Here is a 17726-nt window from a genome sequence, read left to right on the forward strand (position 1 = left end):
GATCGCGTACAACTGTACTATACTAGCGCTGGCGCTGCTGCGATGCGGCTGATGCATGCATGACATGTGCATGCTATGCTCAGTCACAATCATTGCGAGTCGACCAACTGCTGTTTTTTTTTCCTGGGAAAACCCCTACTCATTCGGTAACATGAGGTCATGGGTTTTGCTTGGTCCCCGCCCTCGGCCCCCACTTTCGGCCAAGAGCCCTTCCTCCACACCGCTTCGAGCCCTTCCTCCAAACCGCTTCGAGCCTTGCCCTTTGGTTCCTGTTATATTTCACTGAAGTTGACCATTTTGACTTTTTAATTTTGTTCAAATTGCCTTTTAACGCCTTTGGATACTGAATTGAGTCCAAAACGAATTGAGGAGGGCCGGGGGTGGTAGAATTTTTGGGGTAGGCATATACTCCGCGTTAAAAAATAGCTAGGGATTAAAAAGTAAAAAACGACAAGAACGCTGGAATTTTTAAACAAAATCTGATTTTAAAAAACACACAATTTTTTGTATATTGAATTTTAAAGTTATATGCACGCCTCCCATCCTCCTCCCCAGGCCACCTCCCCTTCCCGAACTCCTCCTTCTTTTCTTGTTCTTCTTTTTCTTGTTCTTCTTCCTCTTCTTCCCCTTCTTCTTCGTCTTTTTCTTCCTTGTCTTACAGTGGCGGATCTACGAGACCGAGGGGGGGGGGGGGTAAGGGGGCTTTAAGCCCCCCCTTGCGTTGCCAAGTACAAAGTTATCTATCTATTACTAGTAAAAGGAAACAATGAAAAATATCTTCAGAGGGGAGAAAGGAGAAAAACAATTAAAGGGGAAGTTTACCTTTACGAAAATTGTTGTAAAAATACTAGAAAAAATAATAAAAACATGTATAGGTGAATGTTTAAGGAAAATCCATAAAAGCTTTAGTTTTTTTTTTTATGTACGAGCAGTTGCTCCAGGGGTTGCCCCATACGTTATGTAATATAAAATGCATATATTTCAATTAGGCCTCATTGAATGGTTCATGATATCTAAAGTTATTTGTCCTTGAGGAATGCCTGTGGAATGCCTTATCTGTCGATATACTGGAGGTGTAAATGAAAAATAATAATTTCATTTTTTTACTACACGAAATGAAAAAAAAAAAAAAAAGCTGTATCAACTTTTAGCGTTTTTCTGTAAATCAATGTTTTATTTCAATTCATCACTTTCCCTTATCCACTGCTATTTTGTTCTGATATTATGATAGTGCTATCACCTAAGATTAATTAAATCATGTTTTATAAAAATCTAGCATTCAATATCAATGAGTGATAATTTTTAACATTTTATTTTTCCATGGATTTACCTCCTTTTGAAATAAACTCTTAGTCGAATGTCCATTTTCTCAAATTTAAACATGTTTTATATTGGAAATTGAACACGAAACACATAAATATCGCTAGCGAAGTACATTTTACATATTTTCTAATGTTTATCCATTAAAAACTTTAAAAAAAGAAAAACAAATACTTTTCATCTTTTCTAAGGACGCTGATACACCGATGTTTTATTCCGAAAGCAGCTAAAAAATATTCATGAAATAGTAAAATTCTATTATTTTCATTAAAATTTGCACTGATGGTGTGAACTTGTCTCCGCATCATGTACCTAACAATTTGAATGCATAACTTTATGTAAAGTATAGTAAAATTAACCAATTTTTAATTATTATATAGTGGATTTAGCTCACTTTGGAATAAAACTCAAATTTGAAATTTATTTTTACTATCATTCCCCAGATATTTTCAAATACGATTTGATTCCCACGTCTATATATGATACATACATTTTTAGAAGAAAAAAAAATCAATTTTGGTCAAAAGTGGATTTAGCCCCTTTAAGAATTAAGCTCGTCACAATCATGACAATGGGGAAGTTGCTCGCATACAGTATGACGTCGCAAATAAAAAAAAATACAACTTTAATAACTTTTTAATCTTTGATGGATTTTCCTCAAACCTTCACCATTTTAAAAATATTATTTTTACCATAAACCTTTTGTCAGGTTGAACTTCCCTTTTAAAGACGAAATCAGAGGGGGAATCAAATGAAATACCCGTATAACCCCCTATCCCCCGATCCAAATATACATGTATGAGGCATTCTCACAATGAGGTTTATCTCGCCTTATTATAAAGCAAAATATTATCCCCGTCACTTACCGGTATTTTTAAGCTAAATTAAAAAGCAACACAACAGAAAAGAAACTGCTTAAAGTAATAGAAAACCGCTTTTATTTCAAATAACATTACCAACGAGTTTGGTATCATAATAATAAACAAGAAAGAAATCTCAAGAATCATTGCATAGTACATACTTTTATGTTATTTTTTCCATCCCCGACATAATTATCTCCGGGTAATTGGAAATGATTCAAAACAATAATCCATGATATCAAAATAAATTAACGAAATTTGTTGTCGGTCCCTGAATTAGGCCAACACAACAATAAAAGAGCCACACTGCAAAACTCCGATGTTGATTTAACACCAGCCCGGAATCTATATAATTTATGTAACACAATAGCCTTGAAACAACACCAGTTTGGAATCAAACCGATGCTGTTTTGGTACTAATTGGTGTTGTATAAACACCTATTTGGTTGTTAGACCAAAACGAAACTGGTGCTGTTTAACACTTCTCTGGTGTGGATGATTCCGGGCTGGTGTTAAATCAACATATTTTTTGCAGTGCAGAAACAGCCTTGACGTGATAATCGCGGCATCTCTATCCACGGATATACTGCAATGATAGCAATAAAATATTTATATTGTTTTCAAAGTATTGAAGTTCATGCACTCTATCAGACATCTTAATCGACATTGGAATACGATATCGGCAACATAGTCAAAAAGGCAAAAATGAATTGATGATCACTGCTGGTGCCGTCTTGGCTATAATTCCACTTAATTTCTCTGTATTCTCAAGCTAGAAAAAAAAGCCACATAAATTTCCTGTTCTGGTGCCATTGAACTCCCAGTGGACTTTCTTATATAATTGTCCATAGCAGGTTTTTAACTAAAACAACCAATTTAAATTTATCACCCCCAATCATTCCATCCAAGGTATTGCAACTTTACCAGTTTGCCGAGCAATGCCTGCATCATTATCATGTTCAAGAATTTGAAGCGTCTTGCAAATCGTTTAGCATGTTTGAGTTGTTGAGAGACTGACAAGAGCTGGCGCACTCAGACTTCGTTGATGCATATTGCTTGAGTTATTATTTACGAGCGAATCCGCCCGATCCTCGAAATAGTCGACAGTCCTTTCGTCTTGCGCTGCGAGCCTTTTGTAAGACATAGGCCTACTGGTCCTTGAGATGAGCTGAGGTCGAAAAAAAAAAGAATAACATAAATTATTTTAAAATTCGTCCAATTACAATTTCTAAAGATAGTGATATTACTGAATGAGAGCAAACATGGACAAGTGTGATTTGTCATACTCTTTTTCATGGCCGTAGGCATATTGTTTTTTTTTTTTTTGGGGGGGGGATTGGGGGGCAATTAGGCGCATCAAAAATTTTGAAGAAACTCTAACGCGAGAGAGGGAAGCGATCTGGATTGTCATGGGGATGCTTTTGTATCTTTCAAGTGAAATTAAAAGAGTTCGTGCACACCTTTGGTGAATTTTGTGAACTTTTCAGTAAAAAATGCAGGGGGGGGGGCGACGTGTGGCAATGCTTTTGTTGCACTTTCCAGTTCGTTTATTCTACTGTCTAAAGTAAAAAAACAAGTATTTTTTTTCTTGCAGTGTAACAACAAAAACACGATTCTTCCCCAAAATCGGCACAATGTCTTGTGCTTGTCCTGGTATATGATTGCATCTTTGAAAGGGCATGGGCAAGCGCAACTAGTTGGAACTGGTCTGAAGATAGTGGCTTGTTTTTGGTTGAGATTCTTAAGAAAAGATTTAACATATTTAACAGATTCAACAACTTTTTGCGTAATTATCTTTTTCATATTCAAAGGATACACAAGATATAAATATTTCATGTATGTATACATGCATATTGGTAATAATATCATTGTGTGAGAAGTGAGGTTTAAAGTCAATGGCGACAATAGTCAAATATGACTAATTGCCACTCAAACCAACATAAAAATGGACAACAATCAATTACCTGTTGTCTATCAGAGGGCGTCCTTGCACATCCGGTTTTTACGATGACGCAGATGAGAAGAGAAGAACCTGAAGCAATCAACTCGATTACGAAGAGGAAGACGATCACGACATTAATGAGGACACGATAAACCTGACATCGAAAAAGAAAGGAATAAAGGATATACCTCACAAGGGGAAATCTTTAAGACAAAGTGATATTATCAGAGGAGATTCGACAAAATTTGGAATAGATAAACATATACAACATTAAATAAAATAATGAATGAATAAATAGATTCATTTCCATTTCCATATGCTCTACATTATACTCCTTTTCTTTAAAATGTAAATCCTATAGTATTTGTAGCTGACTTATATTACTTTGTATTAACATGTTTGAGTTAAAATGAAATAAATAATTGAACTCAATTGAATTAATTGAATTAATAAACAAATAAATATTAAATAACATATAAAACAAATAAAAAATAAAGAAGAAATAAAGATAAAAATAAAAATAGATAAATGAATAAAATTATAAAATATAGATAAATGAATAAGAAAGAAAGATAATAAATCAATAAATTTATGAATAAATCAATAGATAATACATGAAATAAATAACAATAACAAATAAATTCAGAGGTCAACTTGAGAACATCCACAACAGATCAAGATTTGACTATCATTGAGGGTTGAATTTAACCCTCTCTGTAAATGCTGTCCTCAGCATGGTGAACACAATCATCGGTACAGTCACATTAGCGAAGGCGACTCCAAACTGATATATGTTATATCATTGGCAATAACGTAACAGCATTTGTCGGTCTGGAGTGGGTCTCTCCCACTAGCGTACCTACGGGGGGCACTCTGCCCCCCCTGACGAGTCACAACCAATGCAAAAGACGTATCTTTGCCCCACCTGACGAACTTGAAGACCTTTTTTTTTTTTTTTTTTTTTTTTTTTTTTTTTGCTTGTCAATTTTTTTCTGGTACGGAATCCTTTATATGTGATCGAAGACATTTTTTTTTTTTTTTTTTTTTTGCTTGTCAATTTTTTTGGCGGACGGTTTTGCCCCCCCCCTGTGGAAAATCCTAGGTACGCCACTGGTCTCTCCGGTGTGGCTGGATCTTGAATTCTTACCGACTGTCGACACTCGGATGACAAGATGGCTGGAGACGGTCTACAATCGGAATCAAGCTGCCCGTCTCGAAAGATGAAGAATGTGAAGACCATGCACAAGCCACACGAAAGCAATGTCGACAGTGTCGACAAGACGATCAATCTTTGAATCTGGAGGTCATCAGAGAGGGAAGAGAGACATACACACAATTTATCATATAATCTTGCCAATACATGTATTAGAAAATTGTTATAATCGATTGGAAAGAACAAAAACCAATATAAGGCTTACATCGACAGTATTTGAATCAACCAAAGTGACGATGGCAACATAATTATTTTATGAATATACAATACAAAATGAGGTGATAAAATTAATGATGTAAAATTCATCATCGTCATGATAATACTGAAGCACTGCAATTATGATAAGGGACATATTGTACTTGGCCTATACATGACACCTCCCCGGAGGGCGGGGCTTCATTAGGGGCGGCGAGGGGGGGGGGGGGGTCAATATCAATAAGATGTACGGTTCATCTAAGATATTGTTATTGGTCATACTTAAATTCCTAAATTCTTAGGAGATTCGAGAAACGCAAGAGCTAATTAATAACATGAATGATCTCATTCATTGATTAAAATGAAAATGAACCATGGAAAAGAAAAATAAATCAACAAATTTATTAAGATATGAACATAATAATATATGTAAATGAAGAATAAGATCAATAAATAAACAAATTAAGGACCTGAAAATACTTACGAGAGAACTACTTCGCAATCTTATGGAAGTCGATAACCCTGTGAAACTTGTTGGTAAGAAGACCTGTCACAGAAAAAGATAAAGAAAACTGAGACGAAATTTTAAGCAATACTCTTATATGAAAAAAAAGATGAACATTACAACAAATTGCATTTTCTTCACGCCTATCTCTGGATATGAATGAAACAGAAACACACCCCCATATACTAGAAGGAATGATCATCTGATTTTTTTTTCATGGTCAGCCCCCCCCCCCCCCTCCTTCACCATGTCCGCACACTTTTCTTTTGGCTCAGCATCCCAGCCCTACTTTTAGAACCCCTGAATAGGATAAAAAGAACGGCGCTTAGCGCTTAAAAAATAGGTTAAAGAGACAAATCCTAAGCGTCAAAAAATCAAAATACGTATTGAGATATATCAGTTACTTACAAATATTGGACTCCAGATGGTTAGGACAAGATACGACATGTAGCTCTTAGCGACCGCCCCGAGAATGCCCATGATGATGAGGAGAACAGAACACAGCGCATGAAGGAGGGAGATATTCTTTGAAAGGTAGAAAAGTGGAAGAAAATCATGATTAATCATCAATGTCACATAATAATTTTTCATGACAATTGTTATTCGCGTCGGAATCGTATAGTCACCAACATTTTATCCGTCATCATTATCATATTCATATCCATCATCATCATAAACATCATCAGCAGCATCATCATCATCATCATCATCATCATCATCACCACCACCACCACCACCACCACCACTACCACCATCACAACCCCCACCACAACCACAACCACAAAAATAATCATCATTGACATCATGATACTCATCATGCTAATCATTATCGTTATTATCATCAATCAACATCAACATCACCACCACCACCACCACCACTACCACCACTACCACCACCACCTCCACCACCACCACAACCACCACCACCACGATGACTGCCACCGTTACCATCACCGCCAAAACCACATCAAGACCAGTATACCACTGGCGGATCCGGGGAGGGACCTCAAAAGGCTGACCCCTTTTCTAACATGTTCAAGGAAAAAAAATGAAAACGGAAAGAAGTGGCTATGATGGCTATTTTTCTTATTCCGCGTCGTGGGCTAGGTAGTGAAAGCTAAGTCTCCCCTGTAAACGTCAACAAGCACGAGTTTGATGCAAGGCAACAACTCAACATAATAACAATTTTTTGTCCATGTTCATCGAAATTGTCAAACACATATTTATTTAAACAGTAGTTAATTTGATTCCATGCACCCTTGGTTGCTCATGCCATACAAACACAATATTCCGGTATTTTAATTTCTTCACTATTTTGTTGACTTTTAACAACCGCCAGACTATAAAATATTCGGAAATATTTAGAAAATTTGTATTCTTTTTTTTTTTAATAATTCGCCTGTTTCGACCCCTTGGCGCAAAAACTGCAAAAAAAAAAAGAAAGATAAAGTTAATCAGTGTGCCGGAAATGGAAACATTATATTATTTTCCTTTATAACGGCAATCTTCTCTTAGCTCCTTGGCATATGCTCTTGGTATAATCTTGCTGTACCGGTTTTTCAAAAGGGATATTGAAGGAGTTTGCAAAAATGTCTTCCTTTTCCGTTGGTAAATAACAGTGAGATGCTCTGCAGGTAAATTTTGCTGAATGTATTTGGAAGTCTTCTTCTTATCTTGTTATCTTTAATTTTAGCAATAAATCGAATGAACTACTGTATATATTTATACGTACACTCGACTGTATGCTATGTGGATCTAACAGAACCTCCTCACAAAGCAATAACAAATTCACACTAAACAGGGGGGGGGGGGGTCAAACTGTATGGCCCGTATTCTCTCGGGTTTGAATTAAACCCTGGTTTAAAGTTGTGGTTTAACTATGGAGAGCCGATTGGGGCACAACTCCCTAACAGTACACATCCAATTTATTGACTCATATGACACCCAAACTGTCTGGGAATGATAACGGAAGTATTTTGAAGTATTTTTCTTCATTATGAAAGCAAAAGGAAACAAAATAGTAAAAGTAAGAAATATACAATATAAACAGAATGTTAGAATTTTTGGTTCCCCATAATTTCAGCACAGGCTTAGACCGTGGTCTAATTTAAACCTGACTTCAGAATACGGCCTATGTCGTTCGAAAAAGAACACACACACGCACACACACACACACACACGTACGCACATCATCTTACCTTTATCACGATGCCGATGTTTGTGGTCGCAGCGACTCTCGATGACCACGATCTCCACGAAGACGTCGACACGCTGAAACTATGGACAAACATTTGTCTTTCACCGTCATTAGCCCTCGACATAACACCAAAACCATTTGTTTTACAATCATCTGGACGTGGGAATTCGCCCAGTCTATCTGTAACATCCATACTGCTACCATCATCGTCCTCCTCATTGTCGATATCGTTTCCGCCATTCTCTACTTTTAACGTTCTTTTATTACGTCCCAAGTCGTTTTCGTTGTCGATTTCATTGACGAGGTCACTCTCGTCGTCTGCCTGTGGTGGCTCCGTTGCTTGGTGTTCCTCTATTGTGAAATCCGCCTCTGCCATTGCAGTTTTTTGTAGCCTTATTGTGCCAATAACCAATTGATTATGAACGTCAGTATGATGTCAGTTCAGTATGGCGCTTCCGAAATCCTGACTGCATGCAGTAAAACAACATGAAAGTTATTATTCTTTTGATGTTAAGACAGATCGGTATAAAACTAGTACTTTTACCATTGTAAGTATACGGTATATAGCAGTTTCTTGTTGGCTTTCTCGTAGACAGTCAAACAACGCGTTCTTTTGAAATAAAAAAAAGTCAAACAATATTTTGAATGCATGGTTCACGCAGAATTAAAAGATTATTGTGACTCTTTCTCTTTCCTCCCGAATAATATAATTGCCTGCAAAGTGCAAAGTGTGCACGGAAATTATTTTCTATGACTGCTCCGCTTATTGATATAACCATGGTCTACTGATTTTGTATCGAAACGATGAGCGTCGTTTGAAGGGCATCTCGCCTGCACGATGATTTTAAACAAAAGATGAATTTTTGTGCTTTTGTCTTATAGATTAAATGACGGTATTTCCTCCGCTCCGATGATTAACTCATCATCTGAATATACAGTATATCAACAAAGGTAGTGGAATGAGAATGTGCTAAATTCCTGGTCTATGTTGTTCTAAATTTAGCGTACATACAGAATAATAACAAGGAAAATGCTGAAAAAAAGAAACATATTTTTTAGTTGTATTTCAGAGCCATCGACTACTCACTATGCTTTCATACTAACTGTATTGACCTCTAATTATTAATTCAGTCACGATCTTTCTTTCATTAATTCAAACATTTCGTTTAATCCTTAACATACTTTTCTGTTTAAGTTGTAGCAAGGCAAGTTGAAACAAGTGGATAATCATAATCGGAACAAAAAATAAGGATATTTGCAAAACAAAATAGCAGACTCACAGTAATTGGCATTGGTTTCCATATTCCAGGTTGCTGAATTTAATTCTGACGATACAGGTACTGGAGGAAGCTGTAAAAACAAAACTAGAATATGTTTGTGGAAGGTCATGGGTGCACGGTAATGTTTACTGAATACTTATCTCTCGACAATTGTTTTCAAAGTGAGTCATAATGATTATCTAGTTTTCAGAGCTATTTTTATTATTACATTATCAACTTATTAAGAATCTGGGATATATCTTCAAACACATTTGGATTATTCCAATGGTCACAAAATGAATATGTTACAAATACAATTAAATAGGAACTCAGTTGAACATAGAACAAGTTTTCAAAATGTAAAGAAAAAAAAAGCTGCGGAAAAGGGGAGGGGGGGGGGGGGCAATTCAACAATTTTGAATCCAGCAAAGTGTGGCCTGTTATCCAGATCAGCAGTCATAAGGTATAGTAGCCTCTTGTCGAGGCCCTGGCGGCTGCTTCCCGAGCGAAGCGAGGGATTTCCTAATTTGCGAAGCGAATTAGGCCTGGCGCTCTGCTTCGCTCTCTCCCTTGCTTCGCAAGCAGCCGACAGGGACTCGACAAGAGGCTAAAGGTATAGAGGATGAGAGGACATAGGCGGCGGAAGCGGGGTGGGGGGGGGGGTCCTGTTCCCCCTAAATTTGAGGAGGGGGGGGGGGACGGACCCCCTAAAATTTATGTTGAACACCTTTTTTTTTTTGCTTGTCCAATTTTGTACCTGTGTCTATCCCAAAATTTCTGGTGGACCCCCCTAACTTTTTTAGCTTCCGCCGCCAATGTGAGAGGACATTATCTCGATGCTTATTCAGGGCACACTTTATTCTCTAAAATGTATTAGACATTACTCATTACTCTTGTCAATGCATGATAGGCGGATTGCCCATCAATACACGAGAGTAGGCCTATTTAAATAGTTATTGAAATTATCCAATTTTTTTATTTTGCTGAACCTTATAGAGATCATAATCGTCAGGGTTTGCTGCGCTTCCACCAATATGATTTCACCACCATGGTCGTACACTGCAAAAACACCGGTGTTAATTTGACACCAGCCTGGTATTTATATCGGTCCACATCAGAGAGGTGTTGAAACAACACCAGTTTGGCATTAGGCTCACACCAAATAAGCAACACCAATTAGTGTCAAACCAATATCGGTTTGATTCTTAACTGGTGTTGTTTCAACGCTCCTCTATATGGTGTGGACCGATATACATGATATAGATACCAGGCGGTGTTAAATCAACATCAATGCCTTTGCAGTGTATGCAGCGGGGGAGGCATGGGCAGTTGCCCTAGAAATTTTGAAAACTTACATTTTTTTACTGAAAATTATCACAAAATTCACCGAGTGTACACGAAATCCCCAACAAATGCTGTGAAGCACCCCAATGAGAAGCTCGGTCTGTTCGCTCCCTCGCTTTTGAGTTTGTTCGAATTTAATTTGCGTTCCCCAAACCCCGGAAAAATATCCACATACGGTTATGACCGCCATCCATCACATCACTTGAACATACAGTCCATTTCTATAAGCTTCACATTATATTAATCAAACAAGCAGACAAGATTTCTTACCTATTTTTTTTCCAGGTCACCAATTCCGATCTCGAAGAATTATTTGAGAAGAGCCCTCAAAAATAAAGGTACTTTCCTCTGTAAATCTGAGCACGGGGATTGACGGGAGTGGTTATTCATGTTCTGCACAAAACTCCCGAGACTAGGTTTTGCTGAGAATGAGTTTCTTTTGTAATTAGCGCAATAAAACTTTTATTTCAAATGTTCATTGATTAAACTTGCCCTCCATCGATTGGTAGGTGTATTCTATATAGGCATAATTGACTTGATGGCTTTTATTTAAGTTCGCAAGCAAGCGAGACCTGACTTGCGGTCCGAATTTTGGCTCTTTTTAGGAAATTCCGTATTCTATTGTTATGCAGTGATGATGTCATCAGAAGTCTATTTCTAGTGCGATCGCGTGTTTGCACGGTGCTTCAGGATCAGAATGGAAGTTGCGGACCATTAAATTTTGTTTGGTATGTGGTATGTCCCTGCAACGTTTAGTTGGCATTAATATGCAGAGGCTCAGTGCTATGTGTTTAGTCGAGTGACGAAAGGTCCCGTATTCGAACTCGAACCGATACGACAGGCCACGGTGGGTTCTTCCTCTATTCTGATTTTCTCAGCGGTTGGTTAAAATAAACAAATCATAGGCCTAAATAAGAAAAATCTAATCATTAAAACATCACAGAAATGGTGACACCTCAACCAGTTACAACCTAAGTAACATTTTAACGCTACAGAAATAAAAAGAAACACAAAACACCACCTACTCCCCGTAGGCTTGAACATGTTTAAGAGGAGAGATAAAAACACTCTTTATATCACTGCAGTGTCTGCAGCGCAGATAATCGTGTTTATCTGAGCTCATATTGGCCGAATCCTTTTTAAAGGGATACTCCGGGCTGAAAAAAGTCATATCTAAATAAATAGAGTAAAATTCACAGAACAAAATGCTGAAAACTTCATTAAAATCGGATAACAAATAATAAACGAAGTTATTGAAATTTATAGTTTAGCAATATTTTTTTTAAACAGTTATATGCACGTGATCATGATTATTCATTAGGTGGGCTGATGATGTCACATCCCCACTTTCCTTTTTCTAATGTTATTACATATCATAATATTGTTTCATTTTTTCATACACGTGTAAATGATGTGTCTCCATTATAATGAAATAAGTTCCAGCAATAAATAACCAAAGCACTTAATCAGTTGTCAATCCAATTATTTTAGTTCTTGGTAGAAAATGTTTGAAGACCTAATTTCATATAATAAAATACAAAAGAAAAAGTGGGGATATGACATCATCAGTTTGCTCATTGAATATTCATGAAGACATGCCAAGAACTATTTCACCGGAATAATGCAAGTCTTTAAAATTCAATAACTTTGTTATTTGTTATCCGATTTTGATCAAATTTTTTGCATTTTGCTTTGTGATTTTTACTCCATTTATTGAGATGTGAATATCTTCAGCCTGGAGTATCCCTTTAAGAAAACGCCAGTTTACACCGGGACCGAATCAGCTGCGAATCCATCACAGTAAACGTATTCGGGTTGTTTCGGGAGTATTATATAATATGTTCTCCCTCCGCGAATGCGAGAAAATTCAGGAAGAATTCGGGAACATTCGAATCCACCGAAACCATCCGAATTAGGCCGGATTCGTCAAGAATCGGTCCGAATTTATACGGGGGAATTCGGACCGATTCTGCCCGAATTGCCCTGATTAGGATGGATTCGGCGGTTTCGGAACCTATTCGTTTCTGATCCTGGGAGACGAATGGGTCCGGAATAGATCCCGATTTAGCGCAGAATCGCCAAGAATTGACCCGAATCAATTTTGGCCATCCCGAAAAAAAAACGAATGCCACCCGCATAGTGGCAAGAATCGAGCCAAACGTGCCCCAAATCGAAGCAAAATGTGAGCCAATTGCCGTCCGATTACAGCCGAATGACGGACCGAATGTTGACCCGAATCGGAACGAATATGGCCAAATGAGCCGTGCTCAGACTATAGTACGAATGGGTCCGAATCTGCCCAGAAGACACCGAATGCCTCCCGTAATCCAACCTAATATCATCCGAATGAAATTTGTGGTTGTCACATTCGGGAGTATATTGGAGGGTAATCGGCTGGTTTTTAGCATTTCAGCCAAATTCCTCCACGAATGTTCCCGAATCCCTACCAAATTTTCTCGCATTCGCGGGTGGAGAACAGAATACTCCCGAAACCACCAGAATACGAGTATTCGGATGGATTCGCAGCTGATTCGGTTCCGATGTATCACTAGCTTTATATAGAAGAACTTGTAGTTGAGCTGTGAAGAAATGGAAAATAGTAATACAAATGTTAATAACTGCTTATTTTAATTGCAAGGAAAAAGACCAAGACCTCTTGGTTGCCTTGAAGAGAGTGTTAACAACGGCGTTAACTATTTGCATTCTGTGTGACTGATAGGCACATAGCAAAAACTGCGGTGTTAACCGGTGTACATAGAGGACCACACCAGTGATTTTACACCGGTGTTAAATTGACAGTGTTAGTTTAGCACCTATAGGTGTTATTGCAACACATTTGGTTGTTACATGTACACTCTTTGGTGTTATATTTAATCTCTAGGGTGTAATTTTAACACCAGAGGGTGTGGTCCTCTATTAACACCCACTAGTGTCAGTTTTAACACCACAGTTTTTACAGTGCATTACGATTGTCGGAGCTTTTCCTTCTTTTATCAAATGTAAATACTCCATAATTCGGAAGGATTTGTATTTACGTTTGGGATATGTAGGCAAGTACACGATCCGTTACCCTTTGAAACGAAAATTCCCACATTTCCGCACGAAATGAGTTTTTTGTTGCCTCTTTTATATTTCAGTCATGTAATAATTTTGAGGAAAAGATGTGGATGGTTATTTAATTTATTATATTTTTACTTTATTCATGCTTTCTTTATAAAAAGCAGGGTAATCCCATTCAAGCCGAAGGCCTGCTTTACAAGGGAGCCCTGCTATCAATCACAATTCGAACATTATACAATAACAATTATAACATACACGATTAAAATACACAATACAAAAATAATATATATACATAAACAAATAACAATGAGGGGGGGGGGGGTAAGGCCTATTCCTACAAAAACAGTAGGAAAATTAATCAGCTTGCTTGGAATTTACGGACGTTTCGTTTAAAAATAGGAAGTGAAACAGAGCACTTAATGGGTACTGGTAATGAGTTAAATAGTTGCTGGGTTATGTTTAGTATATATGTATGTATGTATAGTATATAGTTGCTGGGTTATATATAGAGGGGAAAAAGTATACTGGTATATTTTTTTATCAAATTGATCTCATTTCCTTTCAAAAGCGATTACTATACCATTTGCAAGGTCAAATTGTTAGGAAACATTTTTGTTTATGTTTTCAAGGAATAATGATGGATCATGTTTCGATTAGCAAAGGATGCACGCGTCCCTCACTTTCTGTCCAAATTTACACCCAGCAGCGTGTGTGAAGGGAAACCCATTTTCCACAGTGAACTTAATCTCAGATAAAGATTATAACATAAAAACAAACATTGCATGTGAATGATAACAGGGGCGGATCCAGGATTTCACCGATAAAAATTTGTGAAGCAAAAAAAAACATTAAAAAAATATGGAAAAAATAAAACAAAAAGGTCCTCGCTAATCTAAACACGACATATTGCCATTAAATATATTTTTTTGTGACTTACAAGGGGGGGGGGTACACTTGTGTAAGAAAGGCATATTTACATTATAAATTTTGATTATGGCTCTCCAAAGGGGGGGGGGGGGGGCACGGGCCAGATGTCCCCCCTCAATCCCCCACTGAATGATACATATTTGATATCAATCTGCTAAGTCTTTGAGCATAATTATATGACTTATTTGATTGTACCCATCCCGGCGAAGTGCATACTGCCATCTCATGACATGCAGTTGAAAGTCGCTAAGGAGGTATCACGGGCCTAAAGGCCTGGTCACACCGCCCGAGCGTTGTTGGAGCGGACGTGGAGCGGTAGGGAGAGAGGGTCGAATTTCGACAACGCTCGTCACCGCTCACAAAATTGGGGAAAAAATCGAAATCATGGGCGTTGCCTTAGCGGTGCACCGCTGAAGCCAGCGTAGCTTTAGCGTTGGTTTAACGATGGCGAGCGTTGGTTTAGCGGTGACTCGAGCGTTGATAGAGCGGAGTTCTGCGCATGCGGGCGTCGCATAGTGGGCCTGAATGAGTTGAAAGTGCGCCAAAATTATTTTCCGTGTTATATTTTTACTTTAACATGTAGATTAAGGGTAATTTTGGGCGTAGAATCGACTGAACATAATTTAAAGCCCTTATGACGTCACTTTGATACCAAATTTTGATTGGCTGCTTAAAACCTATCTGTGAAAAGAAAAATTACGCCAAACAATGTGAAGTATATAAACTTTGTGTTATGTGTTACTTTAAGATTGATCAGAGTGAATGTTGGTTTATGCTTCTCACATGCCTAAAAAGTGTGTATGAGATCCTGAAAAAAATTTTATGGCATCAAATTGATCATTAGATTAAAAAAAATACTTTAAAATCTGAAAAATATTAACCTGCAGCTTGATTCCAAATGAGCTCCTTATTCATTTCTCCCCGTATTTATAGCCAAATAGGTTCATCACCGCAATGGATCGCTACTTTAACGCCCAGCACCATTCCAGCAATCCCGTGTCCGCTCGGAAAACGCTTACAACCGCTCCACCAAAGTTTGTGAACAGTTTAATCACCGGCCGGGCAATGCTGGCGAAGCAGCAGTAGTCCAGCGTTCAAGATTTCTGCGTTGGCCTAGCGGACCCAAGCGTTCACGAACTTTCGTCTAGCGGTGCCAAACTTTTACTGGGCGTTGTTAGAGCGGTAGTCAACTTTGCTGGAGCGGAAAATTGCCCGCTCCTCACCGCTCGCAATATTTTGAGCATCTCAAAACTTTCAGAGCGGTAGGAGGGACCATCAGCGGTGGCCGAGCGTATTCGGCGTTGCCTTAACGGAGGCCAACTTTGGTTAAACGGTGGTGAACGGTAGCGAGCGGGGATGATTTTTTTCTGTCCGCTCCACGACCGCTCCAACAACGCTCGGGCGGTGTGACCAGGCCTTAAAACATTTCCCATTGACTCATGTGTTAAAGTGGCACTTAGAAAAAAATCATAAAAAATAAGGATGAAATTCGAGGGTTGAATGTTTACTACCAGCTGATAGGATATGTCTGACATTTAATATCTGACCAGAAAAGGGTACCTCGACCTGCTCATGTTAAAAATAAATCGGCATTTATGAAGACTTCACTTGACAGGATCAAATTTATCACTTAAAATAGTAAAATGGTCCTACTTCTTCCGCCAGTAAAAAATAGTTCCAAATTCGTGATATATCTTCCCAATTTTTTGGAAAAAGGAGGTTCAGTAGTTACCCTCCCTAGAATTAGTGTTAGATTGTCAATCATATTCATTCCTTTATGTCAATCAGCAATATCATATAAGAAAATTGAGAATGGGTTGGCTCGAATGAATATCTATGGCCTGCCAGTTGTAATTAGGCCCGGGTAACCAGTTAACAGATTTATGGACTAATATCGTCTCAATAGTACATAATCTTGGTATGTATCTCATTATTCCTTGTCATCATCATCATCATCATCATCATCATCATCATCACCATCACCACCACCACCACCACCCCAACCACCACCATCACCAACACCACCACCACCACCACCGCCACCACCAACTTCATCATCATAATTTCCAGCACCACCACCACCGCAACAAGCGTCGCCATCATCACCACCATGATCATGATCATCATTATCATTATCATCATCATCATCATCACATTATTGCCATAACCACCACCATCACCACCACCACCACCACTACCACCACCATCATCATAATTGTCAGTACCACCATCGTCGTCATAATCATCACCATCATCAAATGTCGTCATCATCATCATCATTATCACTATAATTCTCATCACCACCATTATTAGCTACATCAACAGCATCATCATCATACCTATACCACCACCGCCATCTTCATCACTGCTTGTTATCACTATTATAAATCACAAAAACAGGTATCGACAAGTTTTTTTTATTGTGTATCAAGAAATAGAGAATTTATACAAGTCATTCTCCATGATTTTCAATATCATTCATTATGGTATATATTTATTTATATATAAGCCTATCTATTTATATATTTCCATCCATTTGACAGACATACGATCATGGATTTAGCAGAACATTTCACAGTACTATTCACTAGATTCACGATAAGTAAAATGATATTCTCAATATTTTGTATAACCAGAATACAAAATTGGCTATGAAGAACTAAAGACTAAGACCGAACCAAAATGGGGGGGGGGGGGGGGGGGCTGATTCCAAAGAGTAGACGCGATGATTGGCCGGGGACATGTGCTTTTAAACAATGGGACTTATGTTTATACATTAGAAATCAGAACATTATTCGCATTGATTTAATCATTCTTCTGGGTGTTTGTCCCAATATATTCATTGTTATGCTCCTTTATCGAGTGGAGGTAGGGTCTGGAAACAATGTTTGATTATTAAACTGT

At 37.9% G+C, this 17726-nt stretch overlaps 1 protein-coding gene across 1 annotated transcript; it reads right to left on the reverse strand.

Annotated features, from left to right (window-relative positions):
• Nucleotides 1-2235: 2235 nt before the first annotated feature.
• LOC129274570 (uncharacterized) lies at nt 2236-11362 on the reverse strand. Its single transcript, XM_064108552.1, has 8 exons — nt 11106-11362; nt 9513-9582; nt 8234-8699; nt 6444-6560; nt 6015-6077; nt 5270-5419; nt 4145-4276; nt 2236-3348 (listed from the first exon to the last, which is right to left on the reverse strand). The coding sequence occupies exons 3-8, from the start codon at nt 8606-8608 to the stop codon at nt 3169-3171; spliced, it is 1017 nt and encodes a 338-aa protein (XP_063964622.1). The 5' UTR covers nt 8609-8699; nt 9513-9582; nt 11106-11362; the 3' UTR covers nt 2236-3168.
• Nucleotides 11363-17726: the final 6364 nt, after the last annotated feature.

This window comes from Lytechinus pictus, chromosome 13 (genome assembly GCF_037042905.1).
Source record: "Lytechinus pictus isolate F3 Inbred chromosome 13, Lp3.0, whole genome shotgun sequence".
In the NCBI taxonomy this organism is placed as follows: domain Eukaryota; kingdom Metazoa; phylum Echinodermata; class Echinoidea; order Temnopleuroida; family Toxopneustidae; genus Lytechinus; species Lytechinus pictus.

Bases quoted from the DNA above. Each gene is read 5' to 3' on its own strand.
- LOC129274570 (XM_064108552.1), bottom strand. From the start codon at position 8,608: ATGGCAGAGGCGGATTTCACAATAGAGGAACACCAAGCAACGGAGCCA. The intron at 5,420-6,014 runs GTAAGTATTTTC...GATGACCTCCAG, and splicing joins GATTGCGAAGTAGTTCTCTC to ATTCAAAGATTGATCGTCTT. The intron at 3,349-4,144 runs GTAATTGATTGT...TTTCGACCTCAG, and splicing joins CGCCCTCTGATAGACAACAG to CTCATCTCAAGGACCAGTAG.